The sequence below is a fragment of the Pseudophryne corroboree genome, chromosome 7, assembly GCF_028390025.1.
Source record: "Pseudophryne corroboree isolate aPseCor3 chromosome 7, aPseCor3.hap2, whole genome shotgun sequence".
NCBI classification, from domain to species: domain Eukaryota; kingdom Metazoa; phylum Chordata; class Amphibia; order Anura; family Myobatrachidae; genus Pseudophryne; species Pseudophryne corroboree.
The window spans coordinates 448,636,691-448,654,881 of record NC_086450.1 but is presented as its reverse complement, the minus strand read 5'-3'; the positions used below and the strand labels follow the sequence as shown (position 1 = coordinate 448,654,881).

General features: G+C 49.9%; 1 protein-coding gene across 5 annotated transcripts in view; it reads right to left on the bottom strand.

Annotated features, from left to right (window-relative positions):
- GLYR1 (glyoxylate reductase 1 homolog) overlaps window positions 1-18,191 on the bottom strand; it is a 138,833-nt gene that overhangs the window by 29,059 nt on the left and 91,583 nt on the right. For 3 of the 5 annotated variants that reach the window (XM_063935037.1, XM_063935038.1, XM_063935040.1), the window contains 4 exons: window positions 12,914-13,013; window positions 12,116-12,169; window positions 11,884-11,994; window positions 8,573-8,674 (listed from right to left, as the gene is read on the bottom strand). In XM_063935037.1, the coding sequence (XP_063791107.1) occupies window positions 8,573-8,674; window positions 11,884-11,994; window positions 12,116-12,169; window positions 12,914-13,013 (367 nt within the window). The remainder of the gene's footprint in view (window positions 1-8,572; window positions 8,675-11,883; window positions 11,995-12,115; window positions 12,170-12,913; window positions 13,014-18,191) is intronic. The other 2 variants (XM_063935039.1, XM_063935041.1) reach the window with 1 other exon arrangement.

Here is an 18,191-nt window from a genome sequence, read left to right as displayed (position 1 = left end):
AGAGCCGCTGTGAGTAGCGGCGCGCGGGAGCCACTAGCAATCAGATGGCGGCGCACGGGAGTCACTGCTTGAGCAGGGCCGCTGTAAGTAGCGACACCCGGTGGCCGCTGTAAGTAGCGACACCCGGTAGCTGCTGCCGAACAGAGTCACTGTATGTAGCGGTGTACGGGAGCCGCTACCCGAACAGGGGGACGCGGCGGGAACTGTAAACTTCCGGTTATAGCGCGCCTACGCTGAGCTACCCGGCGCGCACTTGCTTCAGAGAAGGGACGGATTCCCGCCCTGCACTACCTGACACACACTCCCGTACAGCGTTTACAAAGCTCCGGCCGCCATCTTCTCCAGGCAGTATGGGGGACGCGGTGAGACACACAGCACTGAGCTTGGACACCTTTTAAGTAATACTCACCCTGTTTATTCAGTGGAGGTCACCTAACAACAAGTATACTTTGGGGGGCATTATGTATTCTATACTTTAATGAGTGAACAGAATTTGTCTCAATATAAATTACACAGTATGCTTCACAGTGCTGACCACTACTCTACTGAGTTTATAGTACATTGGTAGTGCATTTGTTTTTAAAAAATTTCATTATGAACATAAGGTGGTCTGTGATGTCATAGTGGTTTCAGTCTCCACCTGTAATGCGTGCATCCCGTGTTCGAATCCTGGCGAGACCAGAATTTTCCAGAAGGGGGAAGACACCCTAGGGGTTTTTAAATTGCCTACTTGCAATGTGAGTCAAGGCTCGCTAAGGGTAGGGCGGACGCGGGTACCCTATATCCTTTATGCTCTGGTGCATCGGTGGTGGACCAACAGGAAGGTTCTGCGGACCTGTCTCTGCCTCCGTGGGCTCAAAATATGGGCAGATGTCTTGCTAATTTAACTCAATCCCTAAACAAGTTTGTAAACTTGCCGACAGTTTTCCTACTACAACACGGTCACAACCGTTGCCCGCTATAACTTTATGGGGGAGGAGTTAGAGTCAGTCCCATTGGAGAATGGGGACATAGACCCAGAGTGGGACAAAGTTTCGGTCTGAAAAAATTATTGTGTTATTAGCTCAAGTGTTAGATTGCTGTTAGACACCATCCGGCAGACTCTTAATAACAGGGATATTTTAAAGGAGGCCTGACTTAAACCGGATTATCGTTCCAAGTCCCTAAGAAATTAAAATTTCTATATCCTTTTACAGAAAACAGCCCAAAGGTAGGCACACTCATTTCACTTTTAGCAGGAGCTACGGCTATTCCTTCGGTACAGTCGGTGACATGGAAAGATCCTACAGATAGGATGATTGAAGCAATGCCTAGATCTGTTTTCTTTATCACGATTCTAGCTGGCGCTTGGGTCCTCAGGGCCGCGGATGACGGACTAGCACAGGTCATATCTGGAATGCAATCTGACGATCCATCGGAAGCCATTCAATTAGCAGGACAGATTTCAGAGACTCTTATTTATGTGGGTGAGGCCTTGATTGATTCTGCTACACTACACTCCCGTATTTCTGCCTTGACCGTGACAGCAAGACGGTCTCTTTGACTTCGGGGTTGGAATGCCGATTTTGACTCCAACAGACCTTGTCGGCGGTACCCTTTGAAGGTGAGTTCTCTTTGGGTCGGAATAAAAGAAGATTATTTCAGCTACTACAGGAGGGCAGGAGCCCTTTCTTCCGGCTGTTCCTTCCGAAACCAAATACAAGGGTTTGTTCCTTTCATGTACAGGACAGAGGTAGTTCCATTCCTTTCGTGCTGTCTCCACATATCCACGAAAACAGTTTCAGAGGTAGAAGTAAACCTACCGACAAACCTACTGCATAACGCCGGAGGGAGCAGTGACGGTCGGGACTCTGTTACTACAGTTCAAAGAAGTGCGACTCCTGTCGAAACCAAATAGGTAGGTGACGGAGGTCATATCCAGAGGATATACGTTAGATCTCGAGGAACCAGTCCCGTATCGTGTGTTCTTCACTTCTCTTCCAAACGGTCCCTCCAGCCGTCGAGTTCTTCGTCATGCAACAGCCACTCATCTACGAAATTAAGAAAATTTTTCTAGTTCCCGCTCATTAGAGAGGTTGGGGATTTTACCCGTGGACAAAGTGGACGGTTCGTTTCAACCCAAAAGCTCAAAATGGACTACATCCCCTCGATTATCATCGCCATGGAAACAGGGGAATATTTGGTTGCATTAGACATACTGTAAGACGCATATCTGCTTGTTCCTATTTGTACGGATCATAAAGCTCTTAGAGTCACCGTCAGCCTTGACATTTCAGTTTCAGGCTCTTCCCTTTGGCCTAGCCACGGCTCCTCGGGTATTCACAAAGATCATAGACCATGCGGTTGCAGTTTTGCAGCGTCAGGGAGTCAACATTACTCTGTATTTGGATGATCTGTTGATCAGGGCACCGTCAGAGTTGATTCTTCACCAGACCTTGCGTCTCACAATAGAGACCCTACAGTTATTTGGATCAATAATAGATTGTCCAAAGTCGTCTTGGCTTCATTCCCAGAAGATAATGTTTCTGGAACTCTTATTCGATACCAACAACAGAAAGTGTTCTCCCTCATTCAGGACATACAGTCCAGAATTTGAGCACTGCTGCATTTCCAGGATGGTGGCAACCTTCGCGGCAGTTCCATATGCCAAGTTTCATGCTCGACTCCTTCAGGCTCAGATTCTCAACTGTTGGACTCGGACAGGGCCTCATCTCAACTTACAGCTGTTCCGCTTGTCTGTACAGACTCGTCAGTCACTTCGCTGGTGGCTTCACAGCTCCAATTTGACCAGAGCTCGAGGCCAGTCAAAGAGTCAGAGTTGCAGATCAACATCTTGGAGTTGAGGACGATTCGGTAGGCACTACTCCGGATTCAAACCAGAGTACAGGGTCATCAAGTGCGGATTCGGTCCAACACCACCACGGCGGTTGCTTACATAAACAAGATTTTCATATGGTCGGAACATTGGGTTCCGACCAGATCCGAGATTCACATGCCAGGAATCGAGACCTGAAAAGCGGATTTCTTAAGCCGTCACACGGTGCATCCAGGAGAGTGGGAACTTCACCGGGTGGTGTTCTGACTCTAGTAGCTGGTCGGGGATACCCGATGTAGTACTCGGGTCCCTCTAGAAATTCTAATCGATGCACTGATGGCGCTGTGGCACTTTCAGCTGGGTTAGGTGCCAACATTTCCACTAACTCCAAGTCTGCTTCAACGCATTCGGAGAGAAGATCTTCCAATCATTCTGGTGGCCCAGATTGGCCAGGCTGACAGTGGTACGCTCTTCTGCGCACTATGGTCATCAGGGAACCATTCCGACCCCCTCCGCATCCACATCTTAGGATTCAAGGACCATCTCACTACCCAGGTTGAATCGGCTGGTTTTCAAGTAAAAAAAAAAAAAAAAAAAAAAAAAAAAGTTTTATTCTCGTCCTGTTGTGTAAATTATGATTCAGACTAGCAGGCCGGTGGCTTCTGAGATTTACCACAGAGTGTGGCGTATTTACGTTGCTTGGTGTAAAAAGCGTGGTTTAACACCGGATTTGTTTAGAGTTCCTCGTCTGTTATTCTTCCTTCCGGAGGGTCTCAATAAGGGTCTGAGACTTTCTTCACAAATGGGTCAGGTTTCTGCCTTGACGGTTCTTTTTTCTAAAGAGACTGGTTATCATTCCAGAGGTTCTGACGTTCCTTCAGGGATTTCTGCGGATTTAGCTACCTTTTTGTTCCTCCGGTTCTTCCCTGGGACTTTACCTTAGTCCTTACGTCTCTTCAAAAATCTCCATTGACCCTTTGGAATCTGTAGAATTGTGGTGTCTAACGTTCCTCTATTGTTTTCCTATAGAAAATTGCCTCAGCAAAATGAGTATCTGTATTGGCAGCTATTTTCTTGCAGTCCACCCTTGTTGGTGTTTCATGATAATCGGGGGGTTCTGCGAACAAAACATTCCTTCTGAAGGTTGTGTCAGCATTTCATCTAAATCAGGACATTGTCCTTCCAGCGTTACTCTTTCCCCTTCCACGGAGGATTCCCAGTTGATTTTTTAGATGAGCTTAGGACCTTATGGTTTTCTTTATCTCGTGCGGATTATATCCATCGTACGGATGCTTTGTTGGTTTTTAATTGATGCGTCCAAACGAGATTGTCCGGCTTCCAAGTACATAGTGGCTCGTTGGGTACCTTCGACCATATCAGTCTTCTGCCGTTTCAGTTCCTGAGTCAATCCGAGCTCCTTCACCTCGAGCTGTTGGAGTTTCTTGGGCTGTTCGCGGGGGTGCGCCTATTGAGCAGCTGTGTCGGATGGCGACATGGTCATCTGTGCATTAGTTTAATAAATTTTACAGTTTTCATACTTTCGGTTTGTAGACTGCCTTTGTTGGGCGTCACATTTTGCGGACGGCTATGCCGTCTCCGTCTCCCTCCTCTTATTGGCTTGCTTTGGGAAATCCCACAAGTAATGGCGCAGCGTCCCCCAGATGGATGAAAGAGAAATAGGGATTTTTGTTTACTTACCGTAAAATCTCTTTCTCTGATTCCATCTGGGGGACGCTGCGATCCCTCCCAGATGTTTGTCTGGTTTAACCAGTAAATTTTTGTTGGTCTATCTTGTCTAACCAGAAAATTTTTGTTGGTCTATCTCCTTTGGCTTGGCTAAACGTTAACTGAGGTACTGGCTAGGCAGGAAGGAGATGGGAGGGGTTAGAGGGGGGAGGAGTCAGGTTTTAATAGTTCTGTGCCAAACTCCACTACCACACACCTCTAACCCACAAGTAATGGCGCAGCGTCCCCCAGATGGAATCAGAGAAAGAGATTTTACGGTAAGTAAACAAAAATCCCTATTTCCCTGTTGTAGGAGGGGTACCTTGACTATCACCTGCTGAGAATACAGCTTGTGAATGGCTTCCAATACCGTCGCCCTGTCTGAGGGAGACGTTGGCAGAGCAGACTTTAGGAACCGGCGAGGGGGAGACTTCTCGAATTCCAACCTGTAACCCTGAGATACTACCTGCAGAATCCAGGGGTCCACCTGTGAGTGAGCCCACTGTGCGCTGAAATTCTTGAGTCGACCCCCCACCGCCCCTGAGTCCGCTTGTAAAGCCCCAACGTCATGCTGAGGGCTTTGCAGAAGCCGGGGAGGGCTTCTGCTCCTGGAAGGGAGCTGCTTGGTGCACTCTCTTACCCTTTCCTTTGCCTCGGGGCAGATATGACTGTCCTTTTGCCCGCTTGTTCTTATAGGAACGAAAGGACTGCGGCTGAAAAGACGGTGTCTTTTTCTGTTGGGAGGGGACCTGAGGTAAAAAGGTGGATTTCCCGGCTGTTGCCGTGGCCACCAAATCCGATAGACCGACCCCAAATAATTCCTCCCCTTTATACGGCAATACTTCCATATGCCGTTTGGAATCCGCATCACCTGACCACTGTCGCGTCCATAAACTTCTTCTGGCAGATATGGACATCGCACTTACTCTCGATGCCAGAGTGCAAATATCCCTCTGAGCATCTCGCATATAAAGAAAAGCATCCTTTAATTGCTCTATAGTCAATAAAATACTGTCCCTATCCAGGGTATCAATATTTTCAGTCAGGGAATCCGACCAAACCACCCCAGCACTGCACATCCATGCAGAGGCGATGGCTGGTCGCAGTATAACACCCGTATGAGTGTATATACTTTTCAGGGTAGTTTCCAGCCTCCTATCAGCTGGATCCTTGAGGGCGGCCGTTTCAGGAGACGGTAACGCCACTTGTTTTGATAAGCGTGTGAGTGCCTTATCCACCCTAGGGGGTGTTTCCCAGCGCGCCCTAACCTCTGGCGGGAAAGGATATAATGCCAATAACTTCTTTGAAATTAGCAGTTTTCTATCGGGGTTAACCCACGCTTCATCACACACTTCATTCAATTCCTCTGATTCAGGAAAAACTACAGGTAGTTTTTTCAGACCCCACATAATACCCCTTTTTGTGGTACTTGCAGTATCAGAGATATGCAAAGCCTCCTTCATTGCCGTGATCATATAACGTGTGGCCCTACTGGAAAATACGTTTGTTTCTTCACCGTCGACACTAGATTCGGTGTCCGTGTCTGGGTCTGTGTCGACCGACTGAGGTAAAGGGCGTTTTACAGCCCCTGACGGTGTCTGAGACGCCTGGACAGGTACTAACTGGTTTGCCGGCCGTCTCATGTCGTCAACTGATTTTTGTAACGTGCTGACATTATCACGTAATTCCATAAACAAAGCCATCCATTCCGGTGTCGACTCCCTAGGGGGTGACATCACCATTACCGGCAATTGCTCCGCCTCCACACCAACATCGTCCTCATACATGTCGACACACACGTACCGACACACAGCAGACACACAGGGAATGCTCTTATCGAAGACAGGACCCCACTAGCCCTTTGGGGAGACAGAGGGAGAGTTTGCCAGCACACACCCAAGCGCTATAAATATATAGGAACAACCCTACAGAAGTGTTGTTTCCTTTATAGCAGCTTAATATATCAATATCGCCAAAAAAGTGCCCCCCCTCTCTGTTTTTTTACCCCGTTTCTGTAGTGCAGTGCAGGGGAGAGTCCTGGGAGCCTTCCTCGCAGCGGAGCTGTGCAGGAAAATGGCGCTGTGTGCTGAGGAGATAGGCCCCGCCCCCTATTTCGGCGGGCTCTTCTCCCGGTGTTTGTGAGACCTGGCAGGGGTTAAATACATCCATATAGCCCCAGGGGCTATATGTGATGTATTTTTAGCCAGAACAAGGTATTATCATTGCTGCCCAGGGCGCCCCCCCCCAGCGCCCTGCACCCTCAGTGACCGCTGGTGTGAAGTGTGCTGACAACAATGGCGCACAGCTGCAGTGCTGTGCGCTACCTCATGAAGACTGAAAAGTCTTCTGCCGCCGGTTTCTGGACCTCTTCACTTTTCGGCATCTGCAAGGGGGTCGGCGGCGCGGCTCCGGGACCGGACTCCATGGCTGGGCCTGTGTTCGATCCCTCTGGAGCTAATGGTGTCCAGTAGCCTAAGAAGCCAATCCATCCTGCACGCAGGTGAGTTCACTTCTTCTCCCCTAAGTCCCTCGTTGCAGTGAGCCTGTTGCCAGCAGGACTCACTGAAAATAAAAAACCTAATAACTTTTTCTAAGCAGCTCTTTAGGAGAGCCACCTAGATTGCACCCTGCTCGGACGGGCACAAAAACCTAACTGAGGCTTGGAGGAGGGTCATAGGGGGAGGAGCCAGTGCACACCACCTAGTCCTAAAGCTTTTATTTTTGTGCCCTGTCTCCTGCGGAGCCGCTAATCCCCATGGTCCTGACGGAGTCCCAGCATCCACTAGGACGTCAGAGAAAAATGCATTAATATACATTTGCAAATGAGCATATAGTCAACTACATACTCTAAGGTAGGTAGGAATCATTACTGTATAACATCACTACGGGGAGACTAGCGTATACAGACGCACAGCGAATAATACAGCAATATTTTTACACCGTCATGCATTTGCATTAAAAACGTATTCAACGACGCAACACCACAGAGGTAGGTAGGAAATCAGTGCTGTATCACCTGCCTCCGGAGGGCGGGATACAGGGAGACTACAACCCGGCTTCCTCAACTCGATAAAACTGCTAAGAAAAAAAAAAAAAAAAAAAAAACAGCCATCACTAAGAGACGCTCCAGTGAACACAGCGGCATAGCGACTCCTTTCAGTGTACTTAGACTCATTGCGTCTCAGCTGGAAGCAGGTAAATGCAGTGGATTGTGGGAAACTCGGAGGAAACTGGGGGAAGGGGCGACCAGGGAAGGACCATTACTCCCCGCTACGGACATCCATCTCAGGGTTCTGCCGCCTACAAATGTATCCCCGGAGCCTGTGATCCTTAAGGTCTAGTGCTGGTCCACGACCGCATCAGCGACTCTCCAGTAGTCTCCAACCCGAGACTGCAAGACTGCGTTACATGCGTCTCATAAAGCAAGCGGAAGAGACGCCTTACCTACTCCTCGGGCTCTGGGAGCAGCCTGGTATAGTCAGCGTGGACCTGCTAGTACATCCAGCTGGCACCCGCCGTAACACCGGTGTTTACACAAGGGTAACTGTTGTTGCAACACCGGTGGGAAGTTGTTGGAGCAACTTTGTTAATGCGTATAAGATGCATATAAAAGTCACAAAAATAAAATAAAATTAAAAAACCCTATAAAATAAAAGTTTTACAAAACAAAAGCTTGTGCTGCACCCAACAAAAAAACTCAGTTCCTGAGCCAGAAGGCAGGGTTATAGGGAGGCAGGACCAAAGCATGCTGGGAGCCCAAAAGTTTAACCATTTGGTGCCCCATCCTCTGACGCCACCTACTACCCAATGTTATATCCTGTGGATCTACTGCGGAACCCGATGGAATAAATGGGATTATAAGGGAAGATGAAAGACCACTATAAAAGAGAATTATAGAATGCATATAAGGTTTGTGGGGTCTGTAAGTGAAAGTCTGCAAGTCTCACAAGCGACAGCGGCACGGTAACACATATGCACCCGACAGCGGATGTTACGACCAACTGTAACTGGAGGAAAGCCTGCTGCCCTTACCTGTGCTAATTCCAGCACTGTTTCTGCATCCACTGTGGACATATCCACGTAACATTTTCCTGGACGGATACCTTGTAACACCCCACTGGGTCCCAACACCAACTGGGAAGAGGAGAGACAGAACAGTTTCAGGTTACAGATGGATTCCTGTATATACTGAGGCAGCCATTTTGTAAGCTGAACCACTCTGTGCATCATGAGGTCCCACTGGCTCCTAATGGCTGCAGTCTCAGCGAATAAAATGGTTACTTTCATTGTAAGTGATGGGCAAACACATCCTTATGCCTCCAATACAGACGACAACAGACCTCTCTCTCCACTTCTCTTGGGGAACAAAAGGGGAATTCAATTCCGAGTGTAGGGTGCAAAATGCAGTTGCAGCAAAGTTTACACACCAGCAACGGCACCGCATCTTGGCACCCTTCGCTCGCCTGTCCGAATGCAGAACTCAAATCAAAAGCACAGCTTTTGTCGCGCTGATTCGGTCAGGCGGATTTATTCACCCAAAATTGAATTACCCCTTAAATCTCACAGTCACCCAAATCTTCTCTTCTCCCCTAACCAGTCACCTTCTATATCTTATGTGACCAGCTGTCTCCCTGCTATATCCACATGGATGTCCCAGCACAGCCTAAAAATCATCAGGATTCATGTTCCCGTAGTGCCAATTCCCCCCTCACTATCAATAACACCACGTTTCCCTCAGTCTCCCAATCATGCTGGTGGTGCACCATAGGTGTAACCCCCTGCCCGCCTTATTGCTCTTGTAGTCTTGCGCTATACAACCATAATGCTTACCCACTCTCCTCACTTCTTGCATTGAATACGACAACCTCCGACAACCTTGGACAAGGTTGAAAACGACAACCTTTAGCATTCCCCTCAGCCCTCTATCCCGGATTCAGTATGATTTCCCGGCTGACGGGATCCTGGCAGCGGCATAAAGCCAGCCAAAATACCGGCAGCGAGCCCCCTCATGGGACTGCTGTGCTCGCCACGCTTCAGGCCAGGAGGCGAGCCTCCAACCTTCAATCCATGATATATGTTGCGGCAGGACTCATTTCTTCACTCCCAATCTCTAGTCCAGCTCCCCATATACTGCATAGAAGCTTCCCATCCCTACCATGGTTACTTAGACAATCCCCACCGCATTCACATCACAATGCCTGAAAACACATTACTATTAGATATTACTCCCAGCAATACTACCCACCCCTATACTATATCAACTTATACTTACCTTATTAATGCCTCCTCACACCTACCCTACTCCCACCCATACTACCCACAATAATACACCCTTAAACCTACCCTACTCCCACCTATACTGCCCACACACCTACCCTACTCCCACCTATACTACTACTACTACACCCTCACACCTACCCTACTCCCACCTATACTACTACACCCACACACCTACCATACTCCCACCTATATTACTACACCCTCACACCTACCATACTCCCACCTATATTACTACACCCTCACACCTACCCTACTCCCACCTATACTACTACACCCTCACACTTACCCTACTCCCACCTATATTACTACACCCTCACACCTACCATACTCCCACCTATACTACTACACCCTCACACCTACCCTACTCCCACCTATATTACTACACCCTCACACCTACCCTACTCCCACCTATACTACTACACCCTCACACCTACCCTACTCCCACCTATATTACTACACCCTCACACCTACCCTACTCCCACCTATATTACTACACCCTCACACCTACCCTACTCCCACCTATATTACTACACCCTCACACCTACCCTACTCCCCACCTATATTACTACACCCTCACACCTACCCTACTCCCACCTATATTACTACACCCTCACACCTACCCTACTCCCACCTATATTACTACACCCTCACACCTACCCTACTCCCACCTATATTACTACACCCTCACACCTACGCTACTCCCACCTATATTACTACACCCTCACACCTACCCTACTCCCACCTATACTACCCACACTATTATGCATCCTCACAGCTACCCTACTCCCACCTATACTAATCACACTAATATACCCTCCCTCACACCTACCCTACTCCCACCTATACTACACCCTCACACCTACCCTACCTATACTACTACACCCTCACACCTACCCTACTCCCACCTATACTACCCTCACACCTAACCTACTCCCACCTATACTACTGTACCCTCACACCTACCCTACTCCCACCTATACTACCCTCACACCTAACCTACTCCCACCTATACTACTGTACCCTCACACCTACCCTACTCCCACACTAATACACCCTCACACCTACCCTACTCCCACACTAATACACCCTCACACTTACCCTACTCCCACACTAATACACCCTCACACCTACCCTACTCCCACCTACCCACACTAATACACATTCACACCTACCCTACTCCCACACTAATACACCCTCACACCTACCCTATTCCCACCTACTCTACCCACACTAATACACCCACACACCTACCCTAACCAAACTAATAAAACCTCACACCTACCCTACTCCCACCTACCCACACTAATATACCCTCACTCCTACCCTACTCCCTCGTACCTACACTAATACACCCTCGTACCTACCCTACTCCCACCTACCCACACTAATACACCCTCACACCTACCCTACTCCCTCGTACCTACACTAATACACCCTCACACCTACCCTACTCCCACCTATACTACCCACACTAATACATCCTCAGACCTACCCTACTCCCGGCTACACTTCCCACACTAATGCACCCTCACACCTACCCTACTCCCACCTATAACCACCACAATAGTACATCTACCCTACTCCCATTTACCCTAATCCTACCAATGCACCCTCACACCAATCTTAGTCCGTATCTCAGAGTACGCTATACCAACAAGACTGTAAGCTCCTATGAGCAGCGCCTTCTGTATCCTTTAGTTTCACACGTGCATTTAGTATATAACCTGCTTGCCACACTGTTTGGCACTGATTAGTACTGTGATCAATGGCAACATTAAAATAATCTTAGGACGGTGACATATACAGACCATAAAGATAAATATGTGGTCCTAGTAGTGTCTGTGACAAGCCTGCACCCAACCTTGTGCATTCATCAGTCTGTACAACAAGTCGGCCAGGCTGTCAGTCACTCTGCTAAAGAAGCTCCTGCCCCCCACAACATGACAGCCTGGCATGCAGGAGTGAAGTATAAACACTCTAGTTCCTTCAGCAAAACATAGTCTTTTGGGAAACCTATCTTGAATAGGAACTGTACAATGATGGCAGACATGACATGAACGCACATCTTTAGCTGCTGAGGGATCTGCCACGCAGGCAAACGTGATGTCACAGGTGGAGACCACTTCTGCTGGAGTCCGGCCCAGGTGTGCCCCTTCCTGGATGAACAAGTCACACTGCAAGGATGAAAATAGAGGAATGAGGCGAGAGCAGCACTTGTGACCCACCATATACTTTACAGCCAAGTGAAGGTAAAGTCCAACCTATTTACTGTGCGGTTAAACAAATTGTCTTTACCTTTCTGTTCTCATCTTGATCCCACACTTCACTGTCATTTCCTCCAGACGTTTTCTATTTTAGGGATATAACGGAAATTGATTTTCTCAGGGCTTTTTATTTTAGAGCAACAAAAATATGAAGCCAGAGATCAGCCCATCTGACACCGATACAAAAAATGCTGCAGTGATTCCAATGAAGTATGAGATCACACGTGAAGCAGTACATACAGCCGGGTATATCACATGTATGTGACAGAACCGGCAGGAGTAATACCACCAGTAATGAGAGCAGCTTCTTTTAGAAATACAGACTCAGGAGTGTTTTTTTTTTTTTTAGCCCATTGTATTATACATGGGGGGAGATTCAAATGTTTGAAAAGTCAGTTGGGAGTCTGTTTTCACCTATCTAATAGACAGGAAAAAACAGGCAACTAACCAACTTTTCAAACATTTGAATTCCACCCATGGAGTTCAAAAAGTCCTTCCCAGTGCAGTAAGTCTCCACGCAGAGAATGCGCTAATTAATAGGACGACTTTACTGTTTTTAAACACTTTATTTCCATGAAATAAGCTTATGCTGCAGGGTCTCTGGCGGCCCTGTGAGTCCACACCGCCTTTGTTCCTCCCAGATCTCAAGAGTGCAGAGTAGATCTGCAGTCAGACTTGTTCACTGCGGAGGGACTTTTTGAACTCCCTATATAACAGTATTTTCTGTGTAACGAATATAAAATACAGAGGTTCTGAATTACACATATACCAAAATCATACTTATGGGTAAATGGCGGTCTGGGGCCGCGGTCGACGCCTAGTTTGTTACCTTCTCTGCAGTCCTGTTCCATACAGTCACAGTGTGCCCCCTCTTCAGCAGGTTGGATACTATCCCACTTCCCATTAACCCCAAGCCGAGAAAGCCAATCCTATGTAAAAGTAGAGAGGACAGGATATAACACTGACAAGCTGACATTACTAACAGCACCGCAGCACGTCTCCAGCAATATACCTACACGACTGTAACAAGTCTATTCCTACCGCATTTTGCGAGTTAGATTTTGGTGGAATAATTTTATTATTTGTAGGCTATAAAGTAATTTGCTTCATCAGGGATGGTAAGACTACAATGTTAGTGTGACAAGACTTATGCACAGCAATGTGATGCATTGCTCTGCAGGTGTTACATACAGCAATATAATAGGGAGACACGGCCCTGCAGGTGCGTCACACACAGCAATGTGATAGGGCTGCATCGCCCTGCAGGTGCGTCACACACAGCAATGTGATAGGGCTGCATCGCCCTGCAGGTGCGTCACACACAGCAATGTGATAGGGCTACATCGCCCTGCAGGTGCGTCACACACAGCAATGTGATAGGGCTGCATCGCCCTGCAGGTGCGTCACACACAGCAATGTGATAGGGCTGCATCGCCCTGCAGGTGCGTCACACACAGCAATGTGATAGGGCTACATCGCCCTGCAGGTGCGTCACACACAGCAATGTGATAGGGCTACATCGTCCTGCAGGTGCGTCACACACAGCTATGTGATAGGGCTACATCGTCCTGCAGGTGCGTCACACACAGCAATGTGATAGGGCTACATCGTCCTGCAGGTGCGTCACACACAGCAATGTGATAGGGCTACATCGTCCTGCAGGTGCGTCACACACAGCAATGTGATAGGGCTACATCGTCCTGCAGGTGCGTCACACACAGCTATGTGATAGGGCTACATCGCCCTGCAGGTGCGTCACACACAGCAATGTGATAGGGCTACATCACCCGGCAGGTGTGCTACATACAGCAATATAATAGGGAGACACGGCTCTGCAGGTGCGTCACACACAGCAATGTGATAGGGCTGCATCGCCCTGCAGGTGCGTCACACACAGCAATGTGATAGGGCTACATCGCCCTGCAGGTGCGTCACACACAGCAATGTGATAGGGCTACATCGTCCTGCAGGTGCGTCACACACAGCAATGTGATAGGGCTACATCGTCCTGCAGGTGCGTCACACACAGCAATATAATAGGGAGACACGGCCCTGCAGGTGCGTCACACACAGCTATGTGATAGGGCTACATCGTCCTGCAGGTGCGTCACACACAGCAATATAATAGGGAGACACGGCCCTGCAGGTGCGTCACACACAGCAATGTGATAGGGCTACATCGCCCTGCAGGTGCGTCACACACAGCAATGTGATAGGGCTACATCGTCCTGCAGGTGCGTCACACACAGCAATGTGATAGGGAGACACGGCCCAGCAGGTGCGTCACACACAGCTATGTGATAGGGCTACATCGTCCTGCAGGTGCGTCACACACAGCAATGTGATAGGGCTACATCGTCCTGCAGGTGCGTCACACACAGCAATGTGATAGGGCTACATCGTCCTGCAGGTGCGTCACACACAGCAATATAATAGGGAGACACGGCCCTGCAGGTGCGTCACACACAGCTATGTGATAGGGCTACATCGTCCTGCAGGTGCGTCACACACAGCAATATAATAGGGAGACACGGCCCTGCAGGTGCGTCACACACAGCAATGTGATAGGGCTACATCGCCCTGCAGGTGCGTCACACACAGCAATGTGATAGGGCTACATCGCCCTGCAGGTGCGTCACACACAGCAATGTGATAGGGCTACATCACCCGGCAGGTGTGCTACATACAGCAATATTATAGGGAGACACGGCTCTGCAGGTGCGTCATGTACAGCTATGTGATAGGGCTGCATCGCCCTGCAGGTGCGTCACACACAGCAATGTGATAGGGCTACATCGCCCTGCAGGTGCGTCACACACAGCAATGTGATAGGGCTACATCGTCCTGCAGGTGCGTCACACACAGCAATGTGATAGGGCTACATCGCCCTGCAGGTGCGTCACACACAGCAATGTGATAGGGCTACATCACCCGGCAGGTGTGCTACATACAGCAATATTATAGGGAGACACGGCTCTGCAGGTGCGTCATGTACAGCTATGTGATAGGGCTGCATCGCCCTGCAGGTGCGTCACACACAGAAATGTGATAGGGCTACATCGCCCTGCAGGTGCGTCACACACAGCAATGTGATAGGGCTACATCGTCCTGCAGGTGCGTCACACACAGCAATGTGATAGGGCTACATCGCCCTGCAGGTGCGTCACACACAGCAATGTGATAGGGCTACATCACCCGGCAGGTGTGCTACATACAGCAATATAATAGGGAGACACGGCTCTGCAGGTGCGTCACACACAGCAATGTGATAGGGCTGCATCGCCCTGCAGGTGCGTCACACACAGCAATGTGATAGGGCTACATCGCCCTGCAGGTGCGTCACACACAGCAATGTGATAGGGCTACATCGTCCTGCAGGTGCGTCACACACAGCAATGTGATAGGGCTACATCGTCCTGCAGGTGCGTCACACACAGCAATGTGATAGGGCTACATCGTCCTGCAGGTGCGTCACACACAGCAATGTGATAGGGCTACATCGTCCTGCAGGTGCGTCACACACAGCAATGTGATAGGGCTACATCGTCCTGCAGGTGCGTCACACACAGCAATGTGATAGGGCTACATCGCCCTGCAGGTGCGTCACACACAGCTATGTGATAGGGCTACATCGCCCTGCAGGTGCGTCACACACAGCAATGTGATAGGGCTACATCACCCGGCAGGTGCGTCACACACAGCAATGTGATAGGGCTACATCATCCTGCAGGTGCGTCACACACAGCAATGTGATAGGGCTACATCACCCGGCAGGTGCGTCACACACAGCAATGTGATAGGGCTACATCGTCCTGCAGGTGCGTCACACACAGCAATGTGATAGGGTTACATCGCCCTGCAGGTGCGTCACACACAGCAATGTGATAGGGCTACATCGTCCTGCAGGTGCGTCACACACAGCTATGTGATAGGGCTACATCGCCCTGCAGGTGCGTCACACACAGCAATGTGATAGGGCTACATCACCCGGCAGGTGTGCTACATACAGCAATATAATAGGGAGACACGGCTCTGCAGGTGCGTCATGTACAGCTATGTGATAGGGCTACATCGCCCTGCAGGTGCGTCACACACAGCAATGTGATAGGGCTACATCGCCCTGCAGGTGCGTCACACACAGCAATGTGATAGGGCTACATCGTCCTGCAGGTGCGTCACACACAGCTATGTGATAGGGCTACATCGCCCTGCAGGTGCGTCACACACAGCAATGTGATAGGGCTACATCGCCCTGCAGGTGCGTCACACACAGCAATGTGATAGGGCTACATCGTCCTGCAGGCGCGTCACACACAGCAATGTGATAGGGCTACATCGCCCTGCAGGCGCGTCACACACAGCAATGTGATAGGGCTACATCGTCCTGCAGGCGCGTCACACACAGCAATGTGATAGGGCTACATCGTCCTGCAGGTGCGTCACACACAGCAATGTGATAGGGCTACATCGTCCTGCAGGTGCGTCACACACAGCAATGTGATAGGGCTACATCGTCCTGCAGGTGCGTCACACACAGCAATGTGATAGGGCTACATCGTCCTGCAGGTGCGTCACACACAGCAATGTGATAGGGCTACATCGTCCTGCAGGTGCGTCACACACAGCAATATAATAGGGAGACACGGCCCTGCAGGTGCGTCACACACAGCAATGTGATAGGGCTACATCGCCCTGCAGGTGCGTCACACACAGCAATGTGATAGGGCTACATCGTCCTGCAGGTGCGTCACACACAGCAATATAATAGGGAGACACGGCCCTGCAGGTGCGTCACACACAGCAATGTGATAGGGCTACATCGCCCTGCAGGTGCGTCACACACAGCAATGTGATAGGGCTACATCGTCCTGCAGGTGCGTCACACACAGCTATGTGATAGGGCTACATCGCCCTGCAGGTGCGTCACACACAGCAATGTGATAGGGCTACATCACCCGGCAGGTGTGCTACATACAGCAATATTATAGGGAGACACGGCTCTGTAGGTGCGTCATGTACAGCTATGTAATAGGGCTACATCGTCCTGCAGGTGCATCACACACAGCAATGTGATAGGGCTGCATCGCCCTGTAGGTGCGTCACACACAGCAATGTAATAGGGCTGCATCGCCCTGCAGGTGCGTCACACACAGCAATGTGATAGGGCTACATCGTCCTGCAGGTGCGTCACACACAGCAATGTGATAGGGCTACATCGTCCTGCAGGTGCGTCACACACAGCAATGTGATAGGGCTACATCGTCCTGCAGGTGCGTCACACACAGCAATGTGATAGGGCTACATCGTCCTGCAGGTGCGTCACACACAGCAATGTGATAGGGCTACATCGCCCTGCAGGTGCGTCACACACAGCAATGTGATAGGGCTACATCGTCCTGCAGGTGCGTCACACACAGCAATGTGATAGGGCTGCATCGCCCTGCAGGTGCGTCACACACAGCAATGTGATAGGGCTGCATCGCCCTGCAGGTGCGTCACACACAGCAATGTGATAGGGCTACATCGTCCTGCAGGTGCGTCACACACAGCAATGTGATAGGGCTACATCGTCCTGCAGGTGCATCACACACAGCAATGTGATAGGGCTACATCGCCCTGTAGGTGCGTCACGTACAGCAATGTGATAGGGCTGCATCGCCCTGTAGGTGCGTCACACACAGCAATGTGATAGGGCTGCATCGCCCTGTAGGTGCGTCACGTACAGCAATGTGATAGGGCTGCATCGCCCTGCAGGTGCGTCACACACAGCAATGTGATAGGGCTGCATCGCCCTGTAGGTGCGTCACGTACAGCAATGTGATAGGGCTGCATCGCCCTGTAGGTGCGTCACACACAGCAATGTGATAGGGCTGCATCGCCCTGTAGGTGCGTCACGTACAGCAATGTGATAGGGCTGCATCGCCCTGTAGGTGCGTCACACACAGCAATGTGATAGGGCTGCATCGCCCTGCAGGTGCGTCACGTACAGCAATGTGATAGGGCTGCATCGCCCTGCAGGTGCGTCACGTACAGCAATGTGATAGGGCTGCATCGCCCTGCAGGTGCGTCACGTACAGCAATGTGATAGGGCTACATCGCCCTGCAGG